Genomic DNA, 26,194 nt, shown 5'->3' on the forward strand with positions numbered 1-26,194 from the left:
GGCAGCCCTACATTTTCTTGCCACGGGTACCTTTCAAAATACCATAGCTCATGTTGGTGGCATGTCCCAGAGCATGTTCTGCCGTGTGCTGCATGATTTCTTAGAGGCCATGTTGCTTCACCTGGATGAGTTCATCCATTTCCCAACACCTGAAATGTTGACTGGTGTCAAGCGTGGATTCTATGCCCTGGGAGGGATGCCCCATGTCATTGGGTCCATAGATGGGACACATGTGGCTTTGGTCCCACCACAGGCACAGGAGGTAGCGTACAGGAATCGCAAGCACTACCACTCCATCAATGCCCTTGTGGTGTGTCTGTCCAACATGGTGATTTCACAAATCTGTGCTCGTTTTCCAGGATCTGCACACGATGCCTACATCATGAGGCGTAGCAGGGTGCCTGAAATGATGACGCAGCTGCGCAACGAACGAGCATGTGTTGTTGGTGGGTACACTCTGTCTGTCCTGTATTTTGCGTAGACTTCCAGCACGACCGCTTCTCCTGTCCTACTTATGTCCATGTGGTTTCCATGTAGGGGACGCTGGCTATCCCAACATGCCATGGCTGATCACACCTCTCCGTAACCCCATCACGCCGGCCCAGCTCCGCTACAACACCGCCCATGGCCGGACAAGGCGAGTGATAGAGAGGACCTTTGGCCTCCTGAAGAGCCGATTCCGATGCCTCCACAAGACCGGCGGCGCCCTCCCATATGCCCCGGCGAAGGTCTGCAAAATCTTCATGGTCTGCTGCATGCTGCACAACATGGCAGTTGAGAAAGCTGTCATCCTTACATGTGTCGAGTACATGCACATGCAAGTGGCTGTGCTTTTTGTGGCTGACTTCTTGTGTGTCTCTCTTCCCCAGGTACTTGCGCATGCCGTCTTCTGGTTGCATTGTTGTGGCACTGCTATTCCTCATGGACACGTCATCGTGTGCTGACTCAGCGTTACACGCACGGACAAGTTTGGAAGTCTCCTTAGGGTAAGGGATGCATCAGGGGTGTATTGGGTGTGGCAGTTGTTTACGATGTATGCACACTGCCCCTGTCTGGTTCCTCTGCAGACATGTCGCATCACCATGGTACACATGACATGCAGCTGGGTACACCTGAATAGATGGTCAGACTTGTTGACAGTCATCAGTGATGGGATTGTGGAATGTGATGATGGCATCAATGTGTGTTACACTGCCCTCGGACACATACGGTTTGCATTGGCTTGACATGGTGTGGGACTTCCACATCAGCGGATCAATGGTGTATGGCAGTCTCTCCGTGAGCAGCAGGGGGTGTTTAGCTGTTAGCCGACACTTGTGTGCCAGTTCCATGGCTATCACGCATTTGTGCTGCAGAAGGGGGGTTCCAGTGTTGGACCCACATGTTAGTCCACATGACCCGTTCATGTGTACTCCGAGTTGCCTCTGCAATCCCGAATACATGACTAATAAAGGTGTCCCTATGCCTCCAAGGTGCCTCTTCTCAGTCAATGCTGGTGTGTTGCCACGGTGCATCCGGCATGTCTGGCATGGTTTTCCGTGATAGTGGCTATGTGTCTATGTGTAGAGTGGCAAGATGCAAGCTGTTTGTGTGGGATTAGACTGTGTATTGTGCATGATGTCCATGACTGTGTGGGTATTGTGACATGTGCCATCCCCATGCATCCAACGTTGGCCAGGCCACCATTCTCTGCATCCACCTGACTCAAGCTTGCAGGACATGGTTCAGTCAACTGATCTGGGTTTAATCCATCACCGTTCTTTAGCCCACTCTGCCACCCCAGTTCAGACATGGCCATATGCAAATGGCAAAGTGAGCAAGGGACTCACGTCTGACTGGGGGTGAGTGCTTGCAATGTTCAACACTCCGTCCATCATTTCCTTTGGTTTTTGCTTTGTTCGCCATAAGTTGGCAGGGTATGCTCAGACGTGAGTCCCTTGCTCACTTTGCCACTGGATTCAAGCAAGCCTGGCTGAAGACGGCTGAAATGCCAGAAACCGGTCCTAGGAAGCTTGTTTCCGGTCCAGGGAAGACATGGCTTGGGAGTTCGGGCTGGACTGTTCCCATGAGGCACAGGGTCAGACTGATTTGCATATGGCCATGTCTGAACTGGGGTGGCAGAGTGGGCTAAAGAACGGTGATGGATTAAACCCAGATCATTTGACTGGGGGTGAGTGCTTGCAATGTTCAACACTCCGTCCATCATTTCCTTTGGTTTTTGACCTGTCCACACATACCTGGGTGCCCCCCAGGACACTCCACATGATCCCTGACCTCTGCGCATGGCTGTCGCTGTACTCAAAATGTCTGTCGGCACGGTTGTGCGGCCACCCCCTCAGCTGGTTGGGCCCATCACAGGTGTGTATGGTGCTCCATGTCTGTCTTGCCTAATACAATGTGACCCATGTGTGTCCTGTGCCAGACTCAGGCCCCAGGGTGTGGATGGTTGAAGTCAAATGAGAACTCAGGCATGGTTAGACTTTACAAGACACATGTAAGGTAATAATGCAATAGGTAGGCATCTTCTCTTTATGGTGTAACTTTTTATTTTGGTTGGGGTACCGGGGGGGGGGTATGACATGAGGGGCTTTCCGGGTGTGTGGAAAGTTCACTAGGGGAGTTGGTGTCCTTGCCATTTGAAAACCTCAGAGTCCATGCCACAGTCTTTGTCAACATTGGTCAGACAGTGACCAGCAAGTCCATGTGGCAGAGAATGTCTTTTGCTGCTGTGCTGCTGTTGCTCCAGCGGGCCAGGTGCCAGGCCAGGTGTCCTGGGAGATGGTGCTGTTGCGCCGACCCTCACGGTCTTTTCCGTGGACGACCCGCCCTCCTGCGGGGACCCTCAGAAGCAGGCCGTGACGATGTTTGGGATGCTCCGTCGGACGTCTCTTCCTCCTCCTCCTGATCCCTCCCTGTGGGTGGTGATGTTCTACGCCTGATGGCACAGGGAGGGTTGCCCATGTTGTCGGCCATCCGACGGAGTGTACTGTGAATTCCTGTGAACACCGTCACGAGCTCAGCCTGTCTGTCCTCCATCTGCCCTTGGTGTCACAGTAGACAGGCATGTTGCTCCGCATGTTGCTGGGCCTGCTGGGTCTTGATCTCCTCGAGGATGAACACAACCTGGGCCATGCCCGTGGTGTCCTGCCGGTATGTCTCCAGGATGTTTCTGACATGGGAATATACCGGTTCCCCAGCCAACTGGTCAGGCTCGCGCCTCCGCCGTCCTCCACTCCCACCACCCCTGCCCACTTGCACCTGGCCTGCCCTTGTGGGCACATCGGGTCTCCGGGACCCCTGAGGGGTGGCATTGGCGTTGTCGCCTGCCTCCTCCTGGGTGCCTGGTACACTGTGTCCCTCCTGGCCAGCCTGGCTGCATTGTGGTGGTGGGGCAGGGATCCTGGGTGTCTCCTGGGATGTGGCAGGAGTGGGGGTGGTGGTTGGCCCAGTTGTACCTGACGCAGGTGCTGCAGGTCGTTGGACACCAGAGGGGCCAGGTTGGTCGGGGTCGGGTTCGTCCACAGAGTGGTGAGAGTCGTCGCTGCCGGTGGCTCCATCATCCCGCCGAGCCGGGTCCTGTGAGTCTTCCCCCCCAGTGTTGGGGGGTGATCCACGACGTTGACCTGTGTGTGAGAGAGAAAATGTTAATTTTGTTCCATGCAACATCCATGTTTCATTGGTTTCTAAGTTGGCACATTTCCTCTGGGAATTTGGATATGTCTTGCATTCCACTCACAGTGCACTTGTACATGGGTATGTCCCTTGGGCACAGCTTTTGCGACTTTACCTATGTGTGGCACAGTCTTACTTGCTGCGTCAATTGTGACTGCAGTCAGCAGTGGAGTGGGCAGGTGTGGCGAGCCATGCATTGGCGCCTGCCGTGTTGCACTGTACGTGGGCACATGGAGTGGTTCCACACACTTAGATGATGCCGGTAGCTGGCGTTGTGCTTGTGCACAGGTTGTGACATGGCCCTGTGTTTTGCCATGGAGAAGAGGGGGGTTCTGGCACTGGCCACCCTTGTCTACATGCACGCAGTCCACCTGCTGACGAGCAGACATTCCCACACCCCACAAGGCTGATTTGCTCTCCCTGTGTGTCCCTTTCTCGCTCCCTCTCTGTCCCCCTCTCCCTCCCTCTGTGTGTCAGCCTCCTCCCTCTGTCCGTCTCCCTGTGTCTCCCTCCCTCTCTGTCCCCCTCTCCCTCCCTCTGTGTGTCACCCTCTGTCACCTCAGCCCATCTTCCTGGGCACACACTGTTAGCAGATCTTTGAATGGCCGTTGGATTGTTGATGTGAGTTTGTTTCTGATCTCCAGGCACCCATTGGGTGTAGTGTCTGTGTCTGCGCTGCTGCTGTGGTGGTGTGTGCTGCCACTCTTTCACAGTGTTGGCTGTTCATTAGCTGCTGTCATGTGCAAGAACGTGCCGTCACCCCCATGTGTTAATGCAAGGCGTTCGCCATTTGCTGGCAAGTCTTTCCTGTGTGGGGACACACTGTTTGTATGGCAGTGACCTAGGCCATATGGGCAGGGGGCATTGTTGTCTGCTTCTGAGTTGCACTATGTGATTTTTGTGGCCCACACTCCCGCCATCCGGCTTACCGTGTCTTGTGTTGGTGTTTTCTGTGGCCTGTGACTTTGTATTGTCCAGCTGGGTGCATGGGGCATGGTGGCGCCAGTGGCATGTGCGTGTTCATGGAGTGTGGTTGAGTCATGCGATAGCTTGGGGTGGTTGCGTGCCTGTTTGTGAGTTTGGTTGTGGATGACGTTCCCCCCATGCGAGGTGAGTTGTTTGTGTACTCACCCGGGTCTCGGAGTCCTTCTAATCCGTCCACTGCCACCACCGGCAGTATGGCCATCACCCTCTCCTCCCAGGGATGGTATTCTACGCGTCTGCGGGGCGGCCCTCCTCCAGTGACGTTGGCCTGGTTGTGTTCGTCGGTCATTTTGGCTCGGACCCTCCTCCGCAGATCGTACCACCTGGCTTGGCATTCATGCCTGGTCCTTCTGGTGTCCGCAACAGCATTCACAGCATCGACAATCGTCTGCCACATGGCTGTTTTTTCAGAAATGCTGGTCTGTCTGACCAATGTTCCAAAGAGGTGTGGCTCGACTCTGAGGATTTCATCGACAAGGACCTCCAACTCTCGGCTAGTGAACTTTGGATTCTTGTTAGTGGGCATGGTGAGGGGTGTGGGTGTGGATGGTGGGGGTGTGTGTGTGGATGGTTGTGGGTGTGTGGGTGTGGTTGTGCAGGTGTGTGTGTGAATGTGATGAGGGTGTGTTTGTGAAGGTGTGTGTGTGAAGGTGTGCAAGTGTAAGGTGTCGTGAAGGTTCTAGTATGGTGCTGTAGGTTGTCTGTGGTGTCTGGCAGCAGTGAGTCTGTTGCAAAGGCTCATGGTTTGTGTGTGTGGGCCCTTTTTATTGGTCCATTGGTGGGTGTGGCTGTGTTTGAAGTTTGGGTAGGTGTGTTATAAGGAGTGGTTGTGTTTTGGGCCTCTGTTTGGGTTTTGGCAGTTGCAGGTCAGTGAATGTGTTGTTTTTGTGCTTGTTGGACATGTTTTGTGGCTTAGTGCCATTCGAATGGTGTATTCTTGTGTTGTTTTGCTTTGTCCTGGTTGTGTACGTGCGTTTTTAGCGTGTGTACGGTGTGTACTTCGGGCATTTTGTTGTACAGTGCTGTCCTTGTGTCTGGCTTGGTACGACTCGTACATGCGCGATATTTTGTTAAGGTGCTGGTGTTGGGGCCTGGGGTGCGCTCCGTACTTAGAATGTTGGGGTGGGGGTACGCTCCATACGTACGCGGGTGAGGGTACGGATCGTACATACACGGTTGGGGTGGGGGTAAGCTCCATACGTACGCGAGTGAGGGTACGGGTCGTACATACACGGTTGGGGTGGGGGTACGCTCCATACGTACGTGGGTGAGGGTACGGATCGTACATACACGGTTGGGGTGGGGGTACGCTCCATACGTACGCGGGTGAGGGTACGGATCGTACATACACGGTTGGGGTGGGGGTACGCTCCATACGTACGCGGGTGAGGGTACGGGTCGTACATACACGGTTGGGGTGGGGGTACGGGTCGTACATACACGGTTGGGTGGGGGTACGCTCCATACGTACGCGGGTGAGGGTATGGGTCGTACATACACGGTTGGGGTGGGGGTACGGTCCGTACATACACGGTTGGGGTGGGGGTACGCTCCATACGTACGCGGGTGAGGGTACGGGTCGTACATACACGGTTGGGGTGGGGGTACGCTCCATACGTACGCGGGTGAGGGTACCGGTCGTACATACACGGTTGGGGTGGGGGGACCGGTCGTACATACACGGTTGGGGTGGGGGTACGCTCCATGCATTCACGGGTGGGGGTACGTCTCGTACATACACGGGTGTACATACACGGGTGGGGAATCGACTCGTACATAGGAGGGCTGGGGGGGTGTTGAGCGCGTATGCGGGCACATGTCTCCATGGTTGCTATGGGAGTTCGGTGCGGACGGTGTTCTTTCCATACGGTTGTAACATCGGACGCACGGGAAGGATCGTGATGCCGCGGTCGGACTTCACTTTTCACATTTGTACGGTAATTTGTCCGAGGACGTGTCGGACACATTTTCCGACCCGAGGACGTGTGGGGAATAATTCCCAATGCGGTTCGTATGGACTTTTTACCATGCGAATCGTAATTGGCAGTTTGTACGGCACTTGTACAATTCGTACGGTAAAAAGACCGGATACGAGTCGTACGGGGAATTTTTTTACCGGATCGTAATCGGCAGAGTGGTGATCTATGGAGAGTTGATGTAATTGTAAACACTCCCATTTACTGTGCTCAAGGTGAAAGAATTCCTGCCATTATGAAAAACTAGTATTATGAATAAATTAGGTAAGTATGTGTCCCAAAACAACATACCTTTAAGATTTTTTAGGTAAAAGGATGATGTCTTCAATAAATTTGGGAATTTAAGCAAGTCGCATCATTTACTGTGAAAAATAATTGAAGAGGAGTGTGATTAATTTAATTAAAAAGCTACAGCACTTGAATTGCAAAGTGCCCATACAGGTGGCCTCTAATTTAATCTTACCGCGATCTGTAGTTCAGCACGTCTTGTCAGCTCGCAGTCCGGTGGAATACTGAGGCTTGAGACAAGGGCCTGTGATTTATAGCAGGTGTCACGTGCCTGAGACGTGCATGTTCACACATGCCGGTAATTAACTAAATGAAAGGCTACAGCTGCAAGCTGTGGGATGTACTGTGAAGGGCCCCTCTCATGTGTGTCCGGAGAACCATTAAGAAAATATCAGAGTAATGTTACACTAAGGTGCCGATTCCAATCCTGTAAAACCCGGGTACGAATGGTTGTACGGAGCGTATTCTCCGTCCGACTCGTACCCGGGAAAACCACCTTACAAACCAGCAAGTACGATTCGTACAGAAATACAATTTCCGTACGAATCGTAAAAAACACTGACCGGCAAAAAAATACCTAGTATTCTGATCCTGGACAGCGCGTACGCGATGTCCGCACGGAGTCAGGCAGCGTTTTACGGACCAGCAAGTACGATTCGTACCTACGTCATTCCGCACAGCTATTTTTTTACGGCAGATAAAAAAAGCCGGAAACATGAGTCCAACGCAAAAAAGGAGCCCCGGTATGCGATGGACAGACATGGACCCCATCCTACGTGTCATCCCGGCCCTCTTAGCCTATGACCTGGTGCACAGAAACCGACGCAGACACCGCAGAAGGTGAGAACAACACCCAGGGGACAAGGGGGGGGTCAGGGGCAGGAAACATACCCCCTAACCTAAATAAAACCTACAATATTTTCGACATACATTACCTCCAGGGTCTGGTCACTTCGGGGGGCGTGTCCACCAATCCCTGCGTACCGCAACAACGGAAGTGAACGTGTACGCGTACCCCTATGGCAACACTACAATAATTGGAGTTGTGACGTAGGGGTACTCGTGGTACAGACCATACCCACGCCCTCAGAGCGTGGGTACGGTCCGTACCACGTGTACCCCAACGTCACCACTCCAATGGTGGTACGGCCCGTACCCACGTTCTGAGGGCGTGGGTACGGTCTGTACCACCATTGGAGTGGTGACGTAGGGGTACGCGTGGTATGGACCGTACCCACGCCCTCAGAGCGTGGGTACAGTCCGTACCACGCGTACCCCTACGTCACCACTCCGATGGTGGTACAGACCATACCCACGCCCTCAGAGCGTGGGTACGGTCCGTAGCACTATATTAGTGGTGCCGTGGGGGTACGCGTGGTACGGATGATGCGTTGCCTGATATGCACTTGGTTTCCTCTGATGATGCTGTGTGCAAGGTGAAGATGCAGAAAATAATCAGTCACCTGTATACATCTGACACATGAGTCCAAACAAAATAGGTCACAGTGCATATCAGGCAACGCACCATGAGTAACATCTAGATTACTCCGCACATATGTAAGCCCTGTACTCCCCAGTTGGTTGACCCACCATGCCACTTGGAAACAAGGAAAAATAGGACACACCAGCCAAAAACTTGAATGAGCAATATACTGAGAAGCCAGTGTCTGGGAACAGTTGAGCACAGCAATACTATGAAGTCATGCCACCTCTTGTTCACTGGGAAAGAAACAGTATTGGTGCACCCAAGGCTAAATAACAGACATCAATGCTAAAGTTGTCCCCACACTCAGAGATCTGTAAGTACTTTGGAAACCCAAACGAAATACATTTTGATCCCTTGGGAATCACACCACTTTCCACAATCGACATGTTTAGAATGTGTGAATGTGCCACTTTGTGAACAGAACACACATGTGCCTGTATAAAAGAAGTCTCACAAGGAGGTGCACACAAAACTACATTTACACAGTCATTGTATAGGCTGCCAGCCTTATTTCAAGAAGCCACTGTTAGAAAGAAATGGTGTTGCAGAAAGTACATATACATGGGACCACGGCGGTCTGGATGACTTGACACTCGTAAGTTGGTATCGCCAACAACCAAGGACTTACCCAAATTCCACCACATTGTGGGAACATGGATATGTATAATCAGAAAAACAGTCTTATTCGAACTGTGCCTTTCTTTAAAATGTGCCAGCGTGTTCCCTGAAAGTGTAAAGGTGGTTTCTTGTGCACTTCTTTGGGAGACATCTGTCATGCAGGCACATTATTGTCCTGCACAACAAAACATCAAAATCAAGCATTGAAAACATGAAGACATGTTGACAAGTGTAGTGAGTGCCAAGGTGCAATACTTTTTGACTAACAGCTTGAATTATGCCACTTGTCACATGGCCATCCGTACCATGATGACCCAGTTGCCAACACATCTGACCCACTGCCTGTCATGTGGAGTGGCACACATGTCCAAACACAGGCCAATGCATAAGCTAATGTGCCTGCAATTGTATTGGAAAAAGGCATACCTGCACTGAGGAGACACCCTCATGGCAAGCCTGAATGTCCTCCATGATGTCAGCACACAAAGACAAAACTACGTAGCATCTGGACCACACACTGGTGCCAAAAATGTATGAGCAGGACTTGTGTATTTAAACTATTGACACATGCTGCAAAGCACAAACATTAAACCCTGCACAACATGACTGGGTCACTGCATGTTGAGTCTCTGTCCAGCCAATTATCACACACAGGTCAGACCTGGCAAGGAGACATAAGGTTTGGCCGTGTAGGCCTCGCCCGCACAAGCACCCCATACCTGAGACAATGTGATTGAGACAGATCAAGAAGTGACATCTCTTAATCAGGGTTTACCAAAACGTGCAGCAAGAATTCCAAAATGTACTCCACATCACCTCGTGAGGCTGCCAACACATATTTGTGACAAACAACCATCAACAGATAGTTGTGAATAGACACACAGGCACTGCCCAGTGTGAGTACGCACAAGCCAAACGGGGTCTCCCTGTCCAGTGGACACATGTAGCACACTTTAGATAAATACAAATGAGGCCAGGGAACAATGCCACAGAGGCCAACCTATGATGAACACACAGAGAATGGGCAGAGTGTTGGATGACACACATGATTACGAGGCAAGGGTGTCTCAGGGGACGATAGTGGACACAGTGCTCCATAGTCCTGGAATGAGCAGACTGTAACATGAGCAACCGTCCTGGCACTATGCATATCTCCCACTCATGCACATCATGTCTGAGGCCACAACATCGGTCATGCATGCTGCAAGTGTGTTCATTTGAAACCTCACACTCCTATGTTGAGACTCAGCATCAGTGTCAACAAATATGGACCCCCAAATGACTGAACAGGACAGGGCACAGGCAAGGTCACAACACATGTCTCAGACCCCCCCACACATGATGCAGAAAGCATTGTGCACTTGGATTAACTGGCAGCCTAGATGACCATGTGCAATAGTGATTACACACAGACCAGGAAACACATGTCAAGGAAGGGAAGGGAGGGATTAGAGCACCGGTTGACTTTGGGGAACAGGATATGCACTGCACATATACACCCTGACAGTGTATCCAGGCGACAGAGCACTTCCAAAAGCTGGGGACACACAACAAACACACATGTACCTACCCCCTCCTTGCTGCTGTCTCTCCTGGAACTGCCTCTCCATGTCAGGGAAGACCACCGCCAGGACACGCCTCATCTGGTGGATCAGGCGTCGGTGCCCGCCGTGGGGGCGTGGAGGTGAGAGCCCCATCTGGACCCGGGCGATCCTCCGGGTCCGGCACCGGATGTCCTGCCATCGTTTTCTGACTTGGGCTAGGCGCCGACTGCGACCCTCCACCGATATCAGGGCCCTGACGGCCCGCTTCCAGATCTTCCCCTTCTCGTAGGCAGTTACCTGTGAGGATGTCAAAGTGAGACAACATCACTACACCTGCTCCATGTCACAGAGACACACATTTGAACATCTTTTATATGTTGAACAGGGCATAGGATGCTGCCAACGAATAGCATCTTTGTCATATGGACATTGGCCTTTGTGGAAGCCCCAATGCACTACATGGCATTGAAAGTACACAGGTGGCATGAGGCGTGCGACACACTCCCTGATCATGGCACACACTGTGCATCACAAGCAACACCTGGCTGATGGACAGCACCTCAAAGCAGTCACATGCCCCAGGCCACTGACGCAACCTCAGCAGAGTACACAGACACACACAGGCACAGATCAATCACCTGCCATTGGCAACAGAGGATACAGACCTCACTCTGCACATGTGCCACTTGCCTGTGGGGTGTCACAGGTGTGGGGCTAGCTCAGCAAGTCAGACACACAGCACAACTTACTTCTCACATCAGATGGGCATAGCTGTTGCCTCCTCCATGCAGCTGTGGTGCAACACTCCACATAGACACTCACCCACATGACAAGGAACATTCACACACATCAATGTCCAGAGGGCGTACACATCACTTGGACACTCTCACCACAGCTCCACTCAACTCACACACATCTGTGGGTACAGTCACCTGTCACACCGGGGGGCCAACTGAATCACCTCAGGACTATAGAACAAAAATGCCACAAAGGATTAGCCAGACTGAATGTGTCATGCACTATGGAGTTCACACATGAACTACATCATGCTCTGCATGAGAGATATAAGCCATCCCCCCCCCCCCCTGGGACCCACTCTAAACAAAATTGCATGTCTGTCACACCTGGACACAATGCCAGAAGTGACAGTCACAAACAAGGTGCACAGGCAAAGGTAGTGGAGTCAGCACTCACCTGCTCCCCTGGTCTCCCATACAGGCTGGGGTACTGTGGAAGGATGACATCCAGCAATGCCTCATTCTCCTCCTGGGTGAATGGCTGGGCCCTCTCCACAGACCTTGACATGGTGCCAGAGGAAGCACACACAGCAGCAGTGGTGTCGACAGAAAGGTTGTGCAGGCAAGTGCCCTCTCATGGGTTCTGGCTGACTTATATCTGCCTTGCTGGGGTATTTCATTTACAGGAGTACAGAGTGATTGGTCAGACTCATTTGCATCCTACGTTTCCTCCAATCCCTTTAAACATACACCAGTGACAGCATTTGCATCGTTCACATTTTGAGCATCATGTCAAGTCAACAACCACTTTGCAACATTGTATTTTGTGGCCAACTGACTTTTCCAGGCCACCTGATGGAAAAATTTGAACTGAAAACTCGGTATCCATGACAACCAGCATGCATTTAGGGCCTAATACTTGTCCCTTATGTGTCCCCTATGTAATTTTCAAATCCCCACACAGGTACGGTGCGTTTCACACGTACCCCTACGGCACCAGTTGCACAGTGCGTTTGACACGTACGTGTACGCACTAGTTGTATACGTACGTGTACTAAGGTTGTACATGTACTTGTACTACCAGTGCCTACACGTACTTGTACATGTACTTGTACACGTACGTGTACGCACTAGTTGTACACGTACGTGTACTAAGGTAGTACATGTAACTGTACAACTAGTGCCTACAAGTAAGCGTACACATACGTGTAAAAGTACGTGTACAAGTACGTGTAGGCACTGGTAGTACACGTACGTGAACTACCTTAGTACACGTACGTGTACGTGTACGTGTAGGCACTAGTTGTACAGTTACGTAAACTAAGATAGTACACGTAACTGTACAACTAGTGCCTACACGTACGCGTACACGTACATGTACAAGTACGTGTAGGCACTGGTAGTACACGTACGTGTACTACCTTAGTACACGTACGTGTACAACTAGTATGTACACATACGTGTACAAGTACGTGTAGGCACTAGTTGTACAGTTACATGTACTAAGGTAGTACACGTAACTGTAAGACTAGTGCCTACACATACTTGTACACGTACTTGTACACGTACGCACTAGTTGTACAGTTACGTGTACTAAGGTAGTACACGTAACTGTACAACTAGTGCCTACACGTACTTGTACACGTACGTGTACGCACTAGTTGTACACATACGTGTACAAGTACGTGTAGGCACTGGTAGTATACGGACGTGTACAACCTTAGTACACATACGTGTACAACTAGTGCGTACACGTACTTGTACAAGTACGTGTACAAGTACGTGTAGGCACTGGTAGTACACGTACGTGTACAAGTACGTGTAGGCACTAGTTGTACAGTTACGTGTACTAAGGTAGTACACATAACTGTACCACTAGTGCCTACACGTACTTGTACATGTACGTGTAGGCACTAGTTGTACACGTTCGTGTACAAGTACGTGTAGGCACTGGTAGTACACGTACGTGTACAACTAGTGCGTACACGTACATATACAAGTACGTGTAGGCACTGGTAGTACACGGACATGTACTGCCTTAGTACACGTATGTGTACTACCAGTGCCTACACGTACTTGTACACGTACGTGTACACACTGGTAGTACATGTACGTGTACTAAGGTAGTACACGTACGTGTACACACTGGTAGTACACGTTCGTGTACTAAGGTAGTACACGTACGTGTGTATGGTCCGTACCACGCGTGTTCCTACGGCACCACTACTATAGTGATACGGACCGTACACATGCCCTCAGAGCGTGTGTACGGTGTGTTTCACACGCTCACACTGGTGATAGGAGGCGCACACGAAATCAATGGAGGTCTCAGACTCGCACATGGCTGTACATCAAGTCATTGTCATTGCAGTCCTTCATGTGCAGGGCCTAGGTGTGTCAGGCAGTGATATTGCACATGTCTCCTCATGTTTTAGCACAATAGATGTGTGATGACCTATGTACACATGTCATGTGTGATGGGGCACTATGTGGCACACTTCCCCTTCGCACTTTGCACATGTGTGCATGTAGTACAAATGTGTCAAGCACAGCATCACTGGTATGGCACAGTCACCAACACCCGCAACACTCCCCAGATGCCAGGGACAGGGACACTAACAACTGACATTTAACAACCAGCGTGCCACGATGTGACTATGTCATGTGTGTGTCATGTGTTCCCATGAGCTTGCTGTTGGTGTTCCGTCAACTGCATCTGCTGTTGCTGCATCTAACATGTATCTGTGTGTAGATGGGCATGGCACACATCTACGCACACCATACCACATGTGGATTCCCACGTAAGCTGTGTCTGTATGCATCGAACATGATATTTTGACATGAGGACATATCTGCGTTGTCTCAATGTCTGTGTTTTCTGTTTTCACGTGTACCCCTTCATCGCAATGTGTGTGATCTGTACATTTGACATTCCATGTGACCTGTGCATCTAGCTTGCCGTCAGCTGTCTGTATGAGATGACATCCTTCAAATGCAGATATGTGGATGTATGTCACTTCTGTGATGTCTCTGGCTGTTCACTTACACTGGCCCACAGCTCGTTTCAGGGCATGTCATGTAGACTTGACAATCAACGGGTGTAGCTGGCTTTTCGTAGGAGTATCACCTGGCTGGCATACGTGTCCTGGATGTATTGCACAGACCAGACTCTGTATTTAGCTAATGTGTATTAGCAGTTGAGCATGTGCTCAGTTCATTGACATTGATGTTGTTATGTTCTCACTCTTCGTTATTCATTCCAATTTTCTGCAGGGCACCGCCTGTCCCTCGACCAATGCCAGACTTGGGTGCCATGAGGGAATGTGACTGCATAAGACGTTACAGATTCTCTCAACAGTTGATTGAGGACTTGACCGCCAAGCTGGCACCACACCTCCAACCGCAACACAGGTATCCTACTGCGTTGACCCCCCAAGATGAAGGTGATGGCAGCCCTACATTTTTTTGCCACAGGTACGTTACAATTCACCATAGCTGATGTTGGTGGCATGTCACAGACAATGTTCAGCCGTGTCCTGCATGATGTTTTAGAAGCCATGTTGGAGCAACTGGATGAATTCATCCATTTTCCCACTCCTGAGCAGTTGACAGGTGTCAAGGGTGATTTCTATGCCCTGGGAGGGATGCCCCATGTAATTGGGTCCATTGATGGGACACATGTGGCTTTGGTACCACCACAGGCACAGGAGGTAGCCTATCGCAACCGTAAACATTACCACTCTATTAATGCCCTTGTGGTGTGTCTTGCCAACATGCTGATTTCCAATGTCTGTGCACGTTTTCCAGGGTCAGCACACAATGCCTACATCATGAGGCGTAGCAGGGTGCCACAAATGATGCTGCGGCTGCACCACGAACAAGCATGTCTTGTTGGTGGGTATCCTCTGTTTGTCCTGTGTTTAGCGGTATCTTTGTATCTTACGGCATCTCCTGACCCACTTCTTTACATGATGTTTCCATGTAGGGAACTCTGGCTATCCCAACATGCCATGGCTGATGACGCCTCTCCGCAACCCAAGATCATCTGCAGATCACCGTTACAACAATGCACACGGGCAGACCAGGCGAGTGATTGAGAGGACGTTTGGCCTCCTGAAGAGCCGATTCCGGTGCCTTCACAAGACAGGCGGGTCCCTCCCATATGCATCGGTGAAGGTCTGCAAAATCTTCCTCGTGTGCTGCATGCTGCACAACATGGCAGTGGAGAAGGCAGTGCCACTCATCCTGGATCCGGATGAGCAGGAACATCCACCCATGGAGGATGAAGGGCTTGGGCACGAGGCGAGTGAGGAGGAGGAAGAGGAGGAGGACATCCGGAGTCAGCTCATACGCAACTTCTTCTCATAATGGTGAGTTACTGGGTCTGAGTGTGCACGCTTGGAGCCTTGTGTGGCATGTGTTGCAATGTGTGTGTCCAGCTGACTGTATGCTAAGTGACTTAGAGGTGTGTTCTGATGTGTCACTCGAGTGATGATGTCATTCCACACATTTTAGCTGAGACACTAAATTTTAAATTAGCAAGGTGACAACATTATTCCTGTAGAGTAAATGACCATGTATGCGGATAACAATCTTTTTGCTGACTTCTTGTGTGTCTGTCATCCCCAGGGTCTTGCGCATGTTGTCCGCTCGTGTCATCGTTGGCCTCCTGCTATTCCTCATGAGTATTGCAACGTGTGCTGAATCAGGGTTCCATGCACAGACATGGTGAAAAGACATTTTGGGTAAGGATTGCAGCAAGGCATTTTGGGGGTGGTACGTGTTTGGAATGTGTTGGGACTGCTCCTGTGCATGTTGTGTTACCATGCATACATGTCGACTCACCATGGGGCACATGACATGTAGCATGACTCCCATTAAGTGATATTCACCCTTCGTGATCTGTAATGGTTTGTGGATTCTGATGAAGGCATCAATGTGTGTAAAACTTCCCTCAGACACATAAGGGATGCTACGGGTGGACATAGTGTGGGACATCCCCATAAGAGGCTCAATGGGGAATTGCAGCCTCTCCGTGTGCAGCAGGGGGTGTTTGGCTCACCCCCTTCACTTGTGTGCCAGTTCAATTGGATTTACAACATCTGTGTTGTGAAGGGGGTGTCCAGTTTAGGTCCCACATGTTCAGCCAATTGACCTGTGACTCTGTTCATATTGATGCATTTCCCTTAGTGTGAGCCTGAGTAATAAAGGTGTTCCTCACCCTCCAAGGTGCCTTATCTCTGTCAATGCAGGTCTCTTGCCACTTTGCATGCGGCATCTCTGGCATAGTTGTCAAAGATAGTGCATATGAGTCTATGTGTAGTTTAGCAACATGCATGCAGTTCTTCATGGATTAGAATTTCTATTGTGCATGAAGTCCATTGTTGTGTATGTATTTGGGCATGTTGGTACCCACAACGGGCCGTCAACACCTGCTGAGGGTGTGTCTCCTGTGCGCAGCTTGGCCTTCAGTTTCCTGATCCTGTGCGAGTCATCTTTGGTGATTGTGCATCCATTTTCTCTGGGTGTGCCATTGGTAACGGGACACCCCTTCCTTTACATACGCCTGTTGCAGTTGTCCTTTCTGACATCCTTGTCTTTGTGTGCAACTTTTGACATAGTTTCCAGGACATGCCACCTGCTGCTGCGGCCCCTGCAGCAAGGGCCCACAAAGTTGCCGGATTCGGCAACACATACGCCTCAAAGATGCTCCTCCCTTCCTCCCTCCACCCATTCATTTGGCTGTCATCAGCTTGTCTGTGCCACTGTTGCGGCCACGCGGTGCCAAAGGCAGGACCGTCAGTGCATGCAACGTGCACATTGCATGACCCTCATGTCCTTGCATGACCCACATCACACTACAGTCTGATGTTGCAGCCACCCTCCAAGCAATGTCCATCCGAAAATCAACTGCCTGCTCTCAGGCATACCCTAAGCGCACACACGACACCTTTGCATGCTGAGTGTGCAACTCCAACTGCCTACACAGTGCTTCCCTGCCTTCCAGGCCCTGTCACACCAACCAGGTCATGTCCCTCCTACTCCCCACCGGCTCCGTACACCAGCAAGGCCATGGGAGTGGGACTCAAGCCTTCAGCATGTAGTATAGCGGCGTCATCTGGCACATGGCCCAGGGGTCATCTCTCAGCGTGTCAATCTTCAATGTGTCCAGGACCCCCCTCTCCACCATCACATGCACACAGAACCTCATCATCAGCTCATATGCCATTGACAGCCAGATGCTCCTCACCCTCAACAAAGACGAAGCCATTGCCAGTTCCAACATTCAAGGAGGCATGAGGTCCATTGATGAATGGCTGAACATCAGCCACCTGAGGCTGGACTTGTACAGGACTGAGGTAATCATCTGAGGATTGTCCCCTTACAGCTGGGTCAACTCCTTGTGTCCCACCCGCCAGGGCCCTGCACAAGCACCCAGTGGCCACGCACACAAGATGGTGTGCATCATGGATTCGTCGCTCCCATTTGCCATGCAAATCACCAGCATCTGTACCTCATGCTGCAACACCCTCTGCATGATGCACATGATCCACAGATAGATCCACTCCAAGGAAAGACAGACCATCCCCCAGGTCCACAACAACAGCCGTGTCAACTACTGCCCCGCCCTCTACGGAGCAAGTACATCCAAACTCACGGGAAAATTGTCCACATCCAGGGTGCATCTGCACACCTCAGCTTCAACATCCCGTGCCCCAGCCACATCACTGTCCACCAGAGATAGCTGCAATGGATCACTGTCTGCTGCAGGATGACCTTCAGACTACTCACCCACACTCAGGAGGTAGTCCACAACCCCAGACCAACCTTGGACGTCTGTCATCCGAGACCCCGTTGGGCCAACTCCGTGCATCCAACCTTGCCCTGGCCACCATTCTTCACATCCACCGTACTCCAGAATGCAGGACATAGTTCTCCCACCTGGCCTAACATACCTGGTACTACCTCCCCGGGAACATCCACATGAGCCATGACCTCTACGCCTTAATGATACTCTTCCAAATTGGTCTGTCCGCACAGTATTGCAAGCCCCCCCTCAGCAGCTTGAGGCCATCACGGGTGAGTATTGTGCTCCATGTCTGTGTTGGATGATACATTGTGACCCATGTGTGTCCTGTACCAGAATCAGATCCCAGGGTATGGATGGCTGGAGTTAGTTCAACACTCAGGCATAGTTTGACATTTCCCCACATGTAGGTTGTGTACTCATGCAAAACGACTGCAACATCTAATTAAAGAAATTAAGATTTATTCTCGGTAGGGGGGCGTGTTTAGTGTGGACAAATAGGTGCTATAGAGTGTGCATAGAATCCAAAGTTCACAGGGGGAGATGGGATCCTTGGCATTTGAAGTCATCAGAGTCCAGACCACAGTGTTGGTCATCATTGGTCAGACTGTGACCAGCAAGTCCATGTGGCAGAGAATGTCATTGGATGAGGTGCTGCTGTTGCGCATAAGGGCCAGGTGCCAGGCCAGGTGACCTGGGAGATGTGGATGGTCTGCTGACTCTCACGGTCTTTTCCGTGGATGACCCACCTTCCTCGCGGGACCCTCAGATGCAGGCCTTTACGATGTTTGTGACGCTCCGTCGGACGATTCCTCCTCCTCCTCCCTCCCTGTGGCTGGTCGTGGTCTTCGCCTGGGGGCACAGGGAGGGTTGCCCATGTTGTCGGCGATCCGACAGAGTGAACGGCTTATGTCCGTTTGCACCACCAGGAGCTCAGCCAGTCTTGCCTCCATCTGTCCTTGGTGTTGTTGTTGACTGGCGTGTTGCTTGGCCTGCTGGTTCTTAATCTCGTTGAGGGTCGCTACTACCTGGCTGACGCCCCTGGTGTCATGCCGGTATGTGTCCAGGATGTGGCGTATGTGTGATATACCGGTTCCCTCAGCTGGCTGGTCAGGTTCGCGCCTCCGCCTGCCTCCACTCCCACCACCCCTGCCCACACAAGCCTGGCCTGCTGTTGTGGGCACATCGGGTCTACGGGACCCCTGAGGGATGGCATTTGCGGGGTTGTCTGCCTCCTCCTGGGTGCCCGGAGAACCTTTTCCCTCCAGGTCAGACTGACTCAGTTATTCTGTGTGGGCAGGGCTCCTGGGTGTCTCCTGGGATGTGGCAGGAATGGGGGTGGTGGTTGGCACAGATGTACCTGAAGCAGGTGCTGCAGGGGCTTGGGCACCAGAGGGTCCAGGTTGGTTGGGGTCATCCACGGAGTGTTGAGAGTCGTCGCTGCTGGTGCGATCATCTTCCTGCCGAGCCTGGGACTGTGATTCTTCCCCCTCCAGTGTTGGGGGGAGATCCATGACGTTGCCCTGTGTGTGAGAGAGAGACAATGTTAATGCTGTTTCATGCGACATCCATGTTTCATACATATTCAAGTTGGCACAGTTCCTCCAGGTAGTTGGATGTGCCTAGCATTCCTCTCAATGTTCACTTGTGGATGGGTATGTTGCAGGGGACAGATTGATATGTTCTCCTGAGTGTTTGACATGTAGATTTTTGCCTTGGATGCTTATTTGGCTATGGATTGATCTTGTTGTGTCACATGCCCATTGTGAGAGTGGGTAAATCCGTTGCCTGCCCCAGGGGTGTGTGCTTGTGTAAGGGGTGTGTGTGACAGGGCCTGCTGTTGGGAGTAGTGTGATTTGGCATTGGGTCTCCCAGGTGATGTGTCTGTCCCCCTCATGGAGCATGCTGGCATGACAGTGAGTGTGAGTTCCTGTGCTAGATATCTGAGCTTGTGGTGTTGGTGTTTGAGTTTACAGTGGTCACAGGAGGGCCTTGTGCTGCCTACAGCAGGGCCAAGTGTCAGCTACCTTGTCAGTACTTAGCCAGTCCCTGTGCATTGAGCATGGCGCATGGGTATGTACCTGGGCCATATGCGCTGAGGGCAATGGTGTCTGCTTCTGAGTTGAACATTGTGTTTTGGGAGCCCCACCCTCCCAGCATCACGGACATCCAGTCTTGGGTTTGTGGTTCTTGTAGCCTGGGACATGGCATGGCCTTGCTTTGTGAATGGGGCATGGACATGTTAGTGGCATGAGCATTGTTTTTGAGTGTGGTTGTGTCCGGTGAGGGCTTGGGGGTAGTTGCGTGCATTTGGTGTAGTTGGGGTGTGGATGCCATTAACCCCATGTTACGCAAGTTGTTTGTGTACTCACCAGGCTCTGCCACTCCTTCGACTCCGTGTACTCCCACTGGCGGAAGCAGGGCCATCACCTTCTCCTCCCAGGGAAGGTAATGTACCGGTCTGCGGGGCAGCCCACCTCCAGTGATGTTGCTCTGGGTGTAGTCCTCGTTCATTTTGCGCTTGTCTGCCCTCCGCAGATCGTACCACCTGGCTTGGCATTCATGCCTGGTCCTTCTGATGGGCGCAACAGCATTCACCCTATCGACGATCCTCTGCCACATGCATGATTTGTCTGCTATGCTGATCTGTCTGACCAATGTTCCAAAGAGCTGTGGCTCGACTCTGATGACTTCGTTGACAAGGATGTCCAGCTCCTCCCTTGTGAACTTTGGATTCTTGTCTGTGGGCATGGTGTGGGGTGTGGGTGTGGATGGTTGTGGGTGCGTGGGTGTGAATGTGAAGGTGTGGGTCTGAATGTGAAGAGGGGTCTGTGTGAAGGTGGTTGTGTGAAGGTGTGTAAGTTAAGGTGTATGGGTGCAGTTGTTTGTGTGTGGTGTCTGTCAGCAGTGGTCTGTTGCAAAGGCACATGGTTTGTGTGTGTGGGCCCTTTTTATTGGTCCATTTGTGGGTGTGGCTGGATTTGAAATTTTGGTGGGTGTGTTATAAGAGGTGGTTGTGAGTTTGGCCCTCCGTTTGCCTGTTTGGATGTGCCAGGTCAGTCATTTAGATGTATTTTCTACTGTAGACCTGTTTTGTGGTGTTGTGCGAGTCGAATTGACCCTCCTTGTGCTGTTTTACAGTGTCCTGGTTATGTACGAGTCGTTATGTAAGGTGCGTACATACGCTGTTGTTGTACAGTGCTCCTCACATATGCAATGTTGTTGTACGGTTCGTACATACGCAATGCTGGGGGACGGTGGTGGGGTACGGTGCGTACAAGTACGGGGCTGGGGTACGGTGTTGGGGTACGGCGCTGGGGTATGGTGCATACAAATACTGGGCGGGAGTACGGTGTTGGGGTACGGTGCTGGGGTACGGTACATACAAATACTGGGCAGGAGTATGGTGTTGGGGTACGGTGCTGGGGTACGGTGCATACATGTACGGGGCTGGGGTACGGTGTTGGGGTGACACACTGGGGTATGGTGCGTCCAAGTACGTGGCTGGGGTACAGTGTTGGGGTACGGCGCTGGGGTATGGTGCGTACAAGTACGGGGCTGGGGTACGGCGCTGGGGTACGGTGCGTCCAAGTACGGGGCTGGGGTATGGTGTTGGGGTACGGCGCTGGGGTACGGTGCGTACAAGTATGGGGCTGAGGTACGGTGCTGGGGTACGGCGCTGGGGTACGGTGCGTACAAGTACGGGGCAGGGGTACGGTGCTGGGGTACGGTGCATCCAAGTACGGGGCTGGGGTACGGTGTTGGGGTACGGTGCTGGGGTACGGTGCGTACAAATACTGGGCGGGAGTACGGTGTTGGGGTACGGTGCTGGGGTACGGTGCATACAAATACCGGGCGGGAGTACGGTGTTGGGGTACGGTGCTGGGGTACGGTGTGTACATGTACGGGGCTGGGGTACGGTGTAGTGGTACGGTGCGTACAAGTACGGGGCTGGGCTACGGTGGTGGGGTACGGCGCGTACACACACGGGGCTGGGGTACAGTGCGGACATGGGGGAGTACGGTGCTGACATACGGGAGTACGGTGCAGACATATGGAGGGGAGTGGGGGGCTGTACGACTCATATCCCGGGCACAATTTTCCCCGGAGACGAGTGGTACTGCGTTCGCTCCGTACGGGTAATTTTCCATGCGCTTGTGTATTCGGAAGGGCGGTACGGATCGTACTTGCGCGCTCGGACTTCAGTTTTACGATTTGTTCGTAAAACTGTCCGGCTCCCTCTCGTACCCTTTTCCCGAATCGATTCGTATGTATTTTACATGTACGCATCGTACTTCACCGGTTGTAGGTGACTTGTACGATTCGTACGTAAAAAAATACGGATACGAGTCGTACGGAAATTTTTTTAGCGGATCGGAATCGTCACCTAACTGGTTTCACTCGGCAAAAAATGTTAAACAGTTAAGAAGAAATTCCGTGGTGTTAATGGAAAATGATTCAAAGCATATTCATTACATGACAGATTTTAACAACAGTTACTAAGAATGAAACCACGTTGATGAAGACAAAACTGGGTTTCGAGTTAATCAGCATAAACATATTTCATTGCAAAGTTAAAGGTGTTGACAGGTGAAGCTGAGTCGTGTTGATGAAAAGTATACAGAGTAAATGCTTACAGTTTACATTCAGGAATTTAGACTTGTTAGTAGGAACACTTTGATGATAAAACGGTCTTGCCGTTAGCCATTATAAATTAAGTACAAAATCTATGAATGCTTTGCCAAAAGATGGCATACAGTTAGAATTCTAAGTTTAAGAAGGAAAAAGGTCTTAAAAATAGCCAATATGAAACATCTCAAAATTTAAGTACAATTTCAAATAAAGGCATGAAGGTGATCATGTGACTGGGCTCCTAACACAGGAAGCAGTTGGCTTGACATATGTGCGTAAAGACAGCGTGAATCATATTTGACATTTATAGGCAATAAATTGTGCATAAGGACAGCGTGAATTATTTTAAGACTTGATCAATAACATGGTCAACATTTTGTAAACAAGAGAATTTTTGGGGCAATAATTTGCATCAGATGCTCAAATGCTCTTCTTTACAAAATGTTGACCATGTTATTGATCAAGTCTTAAAATAATTCACGCTGTCCTCACGCACAATTTATTGCCCAATTGTTTTTATAAACAGAATGTTGACTATGTCAAATATGATTCACGCTGTCTTTACGCACATATGCCAAGCCAACTGCTTCCTATGGTAGGAGCCCAGGCACTTAGGTTCTACTAGTCATGCCCAAACTCTGGCAATTCCTGTTGACCAGTCACATGATCACCATGCTTTGAATCATTTTCCATTAACACCACGGAATTTCTTCTTAACTGTTTAACATTTTTTGCCGAGTGAAACCAGTTAGTGTAACATTACTCTGATGTTTGCTTAATGGTTCTCCGGACACACATGAGAGGGGCCCTTCACAGTACATCCCACAGCTTGCAGCTGTAGCCTTTCATTTTGTTAATTACTGGCATGGGTGAATGTGCACGTCTCAGGCACGTGACACCTGCTATAAATCACAGGCCCTTGTCTCAAGCCTCAGTATTCCACCGGACTGAGAGCTGACAAGACGTGCTGAACTACAGATCGCGGTAAGATTAAGTTAGAGGCCACCTGTATGGGCACTTTGTAATTCAAGTGCTGTAGCTTTTTAATTAAATTAATCACACTCCTCTTCAATTATTTTTCACAGTAAATGATGCAACTGGCTTAAAATCCCAAATTTATTGAAGACATCATCCTTTTACCTAAAACAATTTCAAGGTATGTTGTTTTGAGACACATACTTACCTAATTTATTCATAATACTAGTTTTTCATAATACCAGGAATTCTTTCACCTTGAGCACAGTAAATGGGAGTGTTTACAATTACATTAACTCTCCATAGGCCACCGCTCTTCATTAAATGTTGTTGTTTCCAGGAGCCCTTTCCCCCTGTATTAAGCCCTGATAATCGCTATCATGGGAGTGTTTATAACCTTATTATCACTCCATAGGCCTCCTCCTGATTCACCAGCACTACAACTTTGACTGAGAAAACCTTCACGCCCGCAGATATTAACCAAAATCTGCGCTTGGGTAAGCTTTTTTACCCTCATAGAGAACAGTCCTTTTCTGACTGATCTCTGAGCACACACCCTAAACTAGCTTTTATTCCTTCAGTAGGCTGTATACCCATCTGCACTGTCCTGAGGAAGACCCACCGTGACGGGGTCGAAACGTCGAGGCACCCTTATATGTCTACACAATGCTTCTGATCACAGATTAATTCACATAGGATCTTGTAGCATATGTGAAAAACCACATTTGAAATATATTGTATATACTATTTATCATCACATGTCACTTTATCACCACAAGCCACCAATATTTTGCTCTTTTGAACTTATGTATTACGACCCATAATACTTTATTCCGTTAAATTACCAAATTGCTAAACTTTTTATTGGTGTGTGCTTTTTTCCTTTTTTTCCCCTCATTTATCTGATATCTGTTACATGTAATTAATATATTTTAAACTTTCTAAAAGAAATTAGAAATTTCCGACAGAACCATTGTATTTATATAAGTATTCTAATACAAGCAAATTAGTCCAAATTCATTGAAGGACAAATCTTGTGGCATTCTGAACGTCTTCATGAGCTAAAATAAGATTTTAATTAAGGCCTAGGTATATTATTCCACAGCCAGTACCCCACGATTCACTCTTTATTCAATATTACCTGCAATGAAAATTCACTTTCACCAACATTGAATAAATTAGGTACCTGGAGAACTCCTCCTTCTGTAATCAGAATATTTTCTGCTTGTAATTCAATGTCAGCTTCATCAAACATGAGCATTCCTCCTGTGTGAATTGAAATGCATCAGCCAGATAAAAACATTTTAAAGTTTTAAATTAGAAAATTACACAAAAAGAAAAAGTAAACAGGCAGAAAATATTGCAGAAAATGCAGTAGCTAATTAAAAAGAGGCTTGATGTACAAAACGTTTTATGCTTGCAAACATTTATTTCGATTGTTTGCAACGATAAAAAGTCTTTTTTAATATGTTTAAACCAATTTCGAAGTCAGTGAATTATTACTGACTCCTAAAATGCATTTGCAACTCCATAAGGAATCACTATTTAGAAGGGGCATATTGGAGGCATCCTTTACAAATAGTGACTCTTTAGGAGAGGTATCAGTGTTTTGCGACCAAAATTTGGCTAAAAAACATTGAAAAATTACAGACTCCTGAGTTGGGGTGGTAAGCCACTCACAGAAGGCTTACATGAATAAAAAAAGAGTTTTTGAGGAGTAGGCAGTGGTCCAGAAACCACTGCCAACTCTCAAACAAACTTTTTTTTTTAAAGTAGCCCTGTTTCCTTTAGGGAAAATAGTTGAATGAAAAAAAAAGTAATTGTATTTAAAATGTGTCACCAACATGCTGGCCTGCTGACCCCATTACAAACTAATGGGGTAACCCAAATGGAGAAAGGACCTGGGTACAATTCGATATGAACAACAAATGGTCCTATTGGCAATGATAAAAAAGGACAAAAATATGATATCCACTAACGTATCTTAAATAAACAAAATGTGATTGGTGAGAGAGAGAGAAACATTACTCCAATAAACAAAAATCTGCCAAATGAATTTAATTTATATATTTTTCAATCAATAATGCATACATTCAATAAATACTATTATGGTGTCTTCATAAGGTGCATGAAAAGTGCTCATAGAGGTCTTCGAGTGTAAAGTGCCATGAAAGAATAAAAAGTAATAAAGATCAAAGTTGTAAAAACAGTAAAAACAGCAGCAGTAGTGGGCCACTGCGATAAGCCTGTCCGCAAGACTTGTTATGATATTCAAGATATTTATTTATTATATATTTATAGCTTTATAGAGCATGTGGTTACTCCAAGGTGTGTCCCTGTGCTAAGCACTAACACTAGGTGGGAATCGTAACTAGTTATGCGACCCCCAGCAAAAATAATTCTACTGGTCATTTATATAGGGTAGAATCATATTGTTTATGAAAAAAGGGAATCGGAAACAGGCAAGGTCAGCT

At 49.5% G+C, this 26,194-nt stretch overlaps 1 protein-coding gene across 2 annotated transcripts in view; it reads right to left on the reverse strand.

Annotated features, from left to right (window-relative positions):
• Nucleotides 1–26,194, reverse strand: part of LOC146830894 (fibrocystin-L-like) — a 1,907,335-nt gene that overhangs the window by 606,599 nt on the left and 1,274,542 nt on the right. For both annotated transcript variants that reach the window (XM_085605084.1, XM_085605082.1), the window contains exon 45: nucleotides 24,907–24,986. In XM_085605084.1, the coding sequence (XP_085461210.1) occupies nucleotides 24,907–24,986 (80 nt within the window). The remainder of the gene's footprint in view (nucleotides 1–24,906; nucleotides 24,987–26,194) is intronic.

The sequence above is a fragment of the Triturus cristatus genome, chromosome 5_1 (assembly GCF_964204655.1).
Source record: "Triturus cristatus chromosome 5_1, aTriCri1.1, whole genome shotgun sequence".
In the NCBI taxonomy this organism is placed as follows: domain Eukaryota; kingdom Metazoa; phylum Chordata; class Amphibia; order Caudata; family Salamandridae; genus Triturus; species Triturus cristatus.